The sequence below is a fragment of the Halichoerus grypus genome, chromosome 3 (assembly GCF_964656455.1).
Source record: "Halichoerus grypus chromosome 3, mHalGry1.hap1.1, whole genome shotgun sequence".
In the NCBI taxonomy this organism is placed as follows: domain Eukaryota; kingdom Metazoa; phylum Chordata; class Mammalia; order Carnivora; family Phocidae; genus Halichoerus; species Halichoerus grypus.
The window spans coordinates 81,554,009-81,560,876 of NC_135714.1; the positions used below are offsets into that span (position 1 = coordinate 81,554,009).

Consider the following 6,868-nt stretch of genomic DNA (forward strand, 5'->3'; position numbering starts at 1 on the left):
TATATAAAGGACTTCTACAACTCAACCACAAAACAAATAATCCAATTAAAAAATGGGCAAGGGTGCCTGGGTGGCTCAGTCCGTTAAGCATCCAACTCTTGATTTCAGCTCAGGTCATGATCTAAGGGTCATGGGATAGAGCCCCACTCAGGCTCTGTGGTCAGCATGGAGTCTGCTGGAGTGTCTACGTCTCCCTCTCTCCCTCTGCCCTTCCCCCCACTTACACACACACCCCCCCCAATAAGTAAATAAAATCTTTAAAAAAAAAACTACTTTCTGTCAATCACCTGAGTTCTACTCTCAACTCAGCACCTTAATAATAATAATTAAGTTATTTTTAAAAAATGGGCAAAGGACTTGAATAGACATTTCTCAAAGGTGATATAAATAAGTCAACAAGCATATAAAAATATGCTCAACATCACTTATCATTAAAGAAATTGCAAATCAAAACCACAATGGGATATCACCTCACACTTTTCAAAATGGCTACTATCAAAAACAAACAAAAAAGTTTTGGTGAGGATGTGGAAAAACTGGAACTCTTGCACACTGTTGGGAATGTAAAATGGTACAACTGCTTTGGAAAACAGTATAGTAGTTCCTCCAAAAATTAAAAATAGAACTGCCAATATGATCCAGCAATCCCATTTCTTGGTATGTATCTGAAAGAATTGAAAGCAGGAGAAACTTGCAATGTGATACTTGCACACCCACGTTCATAGGAGCATTATTCACAATAGCCAAGATATAAAAACAACCTAAATGTCTACTGGCAGACGAATGAATAATGAAAATGTGGGGGGGGGGGGTGTAAAATGAAATATTATATAGCCTTAAAAAAGAAAATCATATCACATGCTACAACATGTACTTAAAGGAATTATGCTAAGTGAAATAAGCCAGTCAAAAAGACAAATACTGTATGATTTCACTTACATAAGGTATCTAAAGTAGTACAATTTTAGAAAAATAAAGAATGGTGTTGCCAAGGGCTGGCAGGCAGGGAAAATGGGGAGTTGTTTTGTTGGTATAGAATTTCAGTTCTGTAAGATGAAAAATTCCAGAGATCTATTACACAACAGTATGAAAATGGTTAATACTACTGACCCATATGCTTAAAAATGATTAAGTAAATTTTGTTACCTATTTGTGCCACATTTTTAAAAAATATTAACTCTTTTCTTTCACTTCCTTTTCCTGTCCTCTCTGGTAAAGTATTCAACAGCAGTGTAATAAAAATGATAAAGCAAAGAATACAACAATATAAAAAAATTGAGAAAATAAAACAGCCTCACGTTCTTATTAACTTATCATTAATTTTCTTAACCTAGAAATACCTTAAACCTCCAGTGAAACAGTATTCTATTGGCAAGACAATAGAGCATAGTGGTTAAAGGCTTTTTGGAGCTGAAAAGCTCAAGTGCTATTCTGACTTTGCTACTAATTACTCTGTGACCTTCGGTAAAATATTTTCATTCATTCGCTCATTCATTCATTCATTCATCAAAAAATGTTTACACATGGGTAAACCCGGCTAAACGAATTCCATCTCTACACAGGACTGCTCTGAGGAGTAAATGAAATAATTCATATAAAACACTAGGCACAAGGCCTGGCACTTTAAGTGTTCAGTAAATGTTGGCTATTATTATTACTTTAAAGCCTCCAGAGCAGGACCTGAACAGAGCGAATTCAACTCAAGTCAGTCCAGTACACCATTCCTTAGTGATTTGCCTAATTAATCGATAATTATGGTGTTATCAAATCCGATACTATTTAGGAAATCATTGCTGACTCTATCATTCTTGCCAAATTTGTGCTCTTCTCTTCTAAAAAAAACTCTCTACCAGGGAAAAGCAATGTCATCTCAGGTATTCGAAATGTTTGCTTTGGGAATAGTGTTCCACCCCAAAGGTGGTGGAATGGAGACCTGTACATGAGCCATTTGAGTTCCCCATTCCTCTCACTTCATTAGGGGCCTAGGCCTTATTTGAGGGTGAAGATGCGGTGGGAGGGGGCCACATAACCAAACAGCCATATATATAAAGCCCCACTCAGGTAAGACGGGGCCAGAGAAATCTCCTGGCAGAATGACAGCTAAACCTTTACAAAAAGGACCGGAGAACCGGCAACACTCGTCTGTCAGCTGAGAGGCGGCATCTCCAAGGCAAGCTAGTGCAGAGGGAATCTCGGGCAGCCCATCCCAGGCCCGGCCCGGGACAGTCGGGGCCGGGGCGGGGGTGTGTCGGGATGCTCCTCCCGGGGCCCTGCGGCGGGATCTGGCAGGCCGGGGGTCCCGCCGGTTCCCGGAGGGGCGATGGTGGGGGCAGGGGCGGGCTACGCGGCGGTCTGGGGACCCGGCAGGTAGGGAAGGAAAGGACAGTGAGGGCCTCACCGCGGGCCGAGGGCAGCGGGTAGAGTTTCTCCGCCTTCTGCAGGAAGCGCTGGGCCTTCTCACGGTTGCCGGCGTTGAGGGCCTCCCGGGCGATCTCGACACATTTCTCCGCCTCATCCCGGTTCCCCTCCATGGCTTGCGCTTTCTTCCGTTTCCTCCGGTAGCGCAGCTACGGGGGGACGGACGCCGCGGCCGCGGCGGAGGCGAGCCGGCCCGGGGTGGGGGCGTGCGGTGGCGAGCGGGGAGGAGAGCAGGGGACCGTGGCGGCGGCGGCGGCCCGGGCGGACGGGCAGGCTCACAGCTCCGCCTCCTCGCGGCGGCCTCCCCGCCCCCCGCGGGCCCCTACGGCGCGAGCCGCATCCCTCCGGGCCCCAGGACCGAGCTCCCGGGCCTGGGAGTCGCAGCCGACTCGGCTGTCCGTGCGCGGCACCGACACGCTCGGAGCCGACCAACGTGTTGGGGGGGGGGGGAGTAGGCGGGCGATACCAGCCCTGCTGCCCGCCGGGGTATTCCGTCGTGGTAGGGACCCCGCCTCCTGCCTTAGCAGCGCCGTGCCCCCTGACCCCCCAGCGCGGCCAGCGCAGCCGGGAGCCCGCCTTCCGGGCGGCCGGGGCGACAGTTGGGGCCTGGGGACGCTCGTTTACAGGAAAAATCCCAGGGATCGAAGGGCCCGCCTCTCGGCCCCCTCAGCCTTGGGAGATTTCGGTCAGGTGAGCACCGCGCTGTCAGTCTCTATGAAGCGCTTCCGGCACAGGTGTTCAGAAGCACATTAGAGCGTCGTTTGACCCTAACCACGGTACTGTTTTATTTCCTTATTTCAGCTACACACCATTTTCCTGACCCACATTCCATTAAATTGTCTCTCGGTACATCCAGAAGGTACGAACACTTTATTTGCAGTTTGCAAATTATTCTGGTGAAAAGCCCTAGTCCTAATCCTTTGTGATCAAAACAAGGCAAGAACCACCTTTTCTTAATGTATTAGCATCACAGAAATGACTTGTTGGATTTTCTCCCTTCTCCCATTTTCATGGCACTTCCTCGTGAAATGCTGAACCATGTCATGTTGGGTCTCCTTGGTGGGGGGGGGAAGGGACCACTTACTGCTTGGTAAGGACATCCAAATTTTAAAAAATTAGGACAGGAACTTCCCGCAAAGCAAGTGTCAAAATGGTCCACTCAACCCAACCAAAAAATACTCGTTTTTTTCACAATGTTCAAGCAAGCTATTGTTAGCATGCAAATATGTAACTCAGGACTTGCAAAGAAATAGACACTCTTCTGGAAAATGGGAATTGCACGCAGCTCCCCGCCCCCAATGTTAACTACTGAAAAATTTAATTCAAGTAGACTTCAAAACACTGTAGTGCATGAAAAAACCATTATCTCCAAAGTCTAAACTGAAAGTTCCCTCTGTGGAGGTAGCTATAATGCCCTCTCCCCCTCCCCAAATCCACCACAGCAATAGCCCACCAGTGTGATGCCATCACACAGAATAAGCACAGCCAACAAATTGAGATGGTCAGCTTAGCCTAAGAAACAGCAACTTGCCCCACTGCAGCTCCTGCCAACGTTTTAAAATTTTTAATACCTCATTACATAATATTAAAAAAAAAATTACACTTGGGTCAGCTGACTTCATCTACCAAGTTCAATTTCAAGAGAAGAAATATGCTTATGTGACTGCTGTATCAGATACCTACTCAAAAGAAAGGAATTCCCATTACAATCAAGCAAATTTAAAACACAACTAAGTTTGGGATATGACCTTTATTGAGCTTATCCACTGGAGTGGAAATAATGTCTGTACAAAACCAAATGTTTGTTACTATAACTTCTGCATCACAATTAAAATCCAAACAGTTTTTTAAAAACAGTCAACTCAATCAAAACCCACTACTTCAGAATCAATAGCTTCTTTGAAGCCACAGTAACACTTAAATATGGTTAAGACTCGAATGCAGAAATTTGGTTGGTTGGAAAGCTAATTAAACTTCCAACTTGCTCAAATAGAATTACAAAAAGGCAAAATTGTGTTTTTCACAGAGATACAGTCCACTGGAATCACCAACACTGGACAGCTGTTAAGAGTATTTAGAGTCCTGAGATAATAAGGAATCCAGGCATCCTTTAAACAGTCTTCTGTTGTCCTTTCTTCCCAATCAGAGATTTGTGGATGTGTGGAATGACACCTAGGAGAGGAAGAGGGATTAATTCTACTTTTCAATATACATATTTTAAAAATCACACAACACTTAAAACCAAGACAGTTTAATGTTCAACTTGGAAAATGTCTTTAAATGCAAAGCTCAAGTATGTAAAAATTCATTAAGTTATATACATGAATCAAATATAATAATGCAACCACACTGAATATCAGTGAAAATAGGCCTTCTGCACTAAAAATTAATAACGAGAACTACACAATTTTTTCTACAAAGGAATAAAATTTTAGTATTTACATACCACCACCGGCAATTGTAGCCTTGATGAGAGAGTCCAATTCTTCATCTCCACGAATAGCAAGTTGCAAGTGACGAGGGGTAATACGCTTTACCTTCAAGTCTTTTGATGCATTTCCTGCCAATTCAAGTACCTACAAGGCAGATTCTAATCAATCTCCTTCCAACTTTCCTTAAAGCCAAAGCCCAGAGAGTAGAATCAAATCTTCATGCAGGTAAATCTACCAAATGACGTCTTCCCCTACTAACTGAATGGCAACACATGCAAAAGGGGGCACGCAATTTTATTTCCAAGAGCAGCAAACTCAACGAAGCTCAGTAAGATTCCTTAATGAACACCAGCCCCCTCTAGCGTTCTCAGAAGCTTCTAGCCGCGTTTAGGGCCTGGGAGTTTTTCTTGCATCACTTTCCTCCTTCCCTCTCGCTGCCTACCCCCCCCCAACCCCCCAAACCTTTCCCAGATTATAGGCGTACACCCATTTACCTCTGCGGTGAGGTACTCCAGGATGGCTGCGCTGTACACAGCGGCAGTCGCGCCCACACGTCCATGACTGGTCGTCCTAGATTTCAGGTGTCGATGAATACGGCCCACCGGGAACTTAATTTTAAGCACACAAACATAAATGCACAAAGGTGTTAGAGTCAAAGACGGTAATATTACACGCGCGCCAAACCAAGGGGCATGGACGCTGGTGCAGCAACGCACCCCAGCATCGACACACGTGATCGCCCCCCCTTCGATATTTATCGTATCGGCTAACCAAGTCGCGACACCGCATCACCCACGCAAAGACGAAACGCCCATCCAGAGCGATGATAAACAAGAAAAAAGGTGGAAAGAAAAACGCCACAATTCCCAGACTGCACGAACAACCACTGACCTGCAAGCCGGCTCTCTGTGAGCGGGAAACCGCCTTTGTCTTGGCCTTTCCGGAGTCCTTCCCAGCCTTACCGCCAGCCTGCGGCGCGCACACGCCCGCGAGCGAAGGAGGAACGGGGAATATAGGATTACCAGGGCGGTGTGCCCCTCCCCCACCGCGGCGCGGCCCAGGCGCGAGCGCGGCCCCGTGCCCAGCCGGGGTCTCCGGCCAGCCGCGCGCCGCAAGGGCGACCCCGCCCGCCGGCCCCCCGCTGCGCGCCCGCCGCGGCCGCGCGCCTCCGTCCGCCCGCCGGCCCCCAGCGGCGCTGCGCGCGCCACCCAACCGTCGCCGCCCGCCGCGAGATCGGAGGCTGCTCCGCTCGCCGCCGACAAAACACCTCCCCCCGCTCTTCCAAATCCTGTCTCCGCGCGTTCCCAACCGTCGCCACTTCACCCCCATCTCCCGTGTGTAACGGGTTTTTCTCCCATCGGCAAAAACCCGCGAAGTCTTCGAGCGCCTCCGCGAAGTTTACCATTTCGAATTCTGCTGAAGCTCAAACAAGCAAGGCAGAGAAAGGACTAATCAGACAGCCAGCGAGATCCCACCGCCTACTCCTTCGTCGCACCGCGATTCAAACTGCGCTGTCTCCCGCCTTCCCCGCTCCCTTTATACTGCTGAATGTTCCCTCATCCGGGAACTCGGATTGCTCATCCCACCAATGGCTGCCACCCGCCCTCGGGACGCGTCCTTGAGGCCTCAGCCAATGAACAAGCGAAGAATAGGGTGGAGGGGCGGGCACTCCGCAGCTCGAGCCGCTATTGGGGCGTGGGGAAGGAGGTGGGGGGAGGGCGGAGGGATGGGAACTGAGGAGAAGAAGGGCACGGCGGCGGGAGGGAAGAAACAGAGCGAGCTACGCTGCGGGAGCGAGGAGACCCGCCGGCTGTGGTCACGTGCCTGGGAGGAGGAGCTGAGAGGCTGGCTCAGGGGAGGGGCACGCGGTGGCGCCCCCGGTCTCCCAGCCTGATCCCGGAGGCTTCGTGTTGTGGCCTCCGGATCTAGCTCACCCCCCTTCCCCCCCACCCCACCGCGCTAGCACCCCGACCAGAGCGCTTCGAAAGGCGAGACCCGCTGGCTCACAGCCTTTTTTC

At 49.1% G+C, this 6,868-nt stretch overlaps 2 protein-coding genes across 3 annotated transcripts in view; both read right to left on the reverse strand.

Moving 5' to 3' along the window:
- Positions 1 to 2,837, reverse strand: part of DNAJB14 (DnaJ heat shock protein family (Hsp40) member B14) — a 49,942-nt gene extending 47,105 nt beyond the window's left edge. For both annotated transcript variants that reach the window (XM_078068997.1, XM_036102679.2), the window contains exon 1: positions 2,399 to 2,837. In XM_078068997.1, coding sequence (XP_077925123.1) covers positions 2,399 to 2,531 — 133 coding nt within the window. In that variant the 5' untranslated portion in view covers positions 2,532 to 2,837. The remainder of the gene's footprint in view (positions 1 to 2,398) is intronic.
- Positions 2,838 to 4,149: 1,312 nt separating this feature from the next.
- Positions 4,150 to 6,411, reverse strand: H2AZ1 (H2A.Z variant histone 1). The gene is made up of 5 exons (XM_036102684.2): positions 6,253 to 6,411; positions 5,742 to 5,819; positions 5,345 to 5,458; positions 4,865 to 4,994; positions 4,150 to 4,590 (listed from the first exon to the last, which is right to left on the reverse strand). The coding sequence occupies exons 1-5, from the start codon at positions 6,253 to 6,255 to the stop codon at positions 4,529 to 4,531; spliced, it is 387 nt and encodes a 128-aa protein (XP_035958577.1). The 5' UTR covers positions 6,256 to 6,411; the 3' UTR covers positions 4,150 to 4,528.
- Positions 6,412 to 6,868: the final 457 nt, after the last annotated feature.

What these genes read in the sequence shown, in the direction of transcription:
- H2AZ1 (XM_036102684.2), bottom strand. An exon ending in CACAGAGAGCCGGCTTGCAG is followed by an intron (nt 5,459 to 5,741) that starts GTCAGTGGTTGT and finishes CTTAAAATTAAG; the next exon opens with TTCCCGGTGGGCCGTATTCA. An exon ending in GGCTACAATTGCCGGTGGTG is followed by an intron (nt 4,591 to 4,864) that starts GTATGTAAATAC and finishes TTCCTCTCCTAG; the next exon opens with GTGTCATTCCACACATCCAC.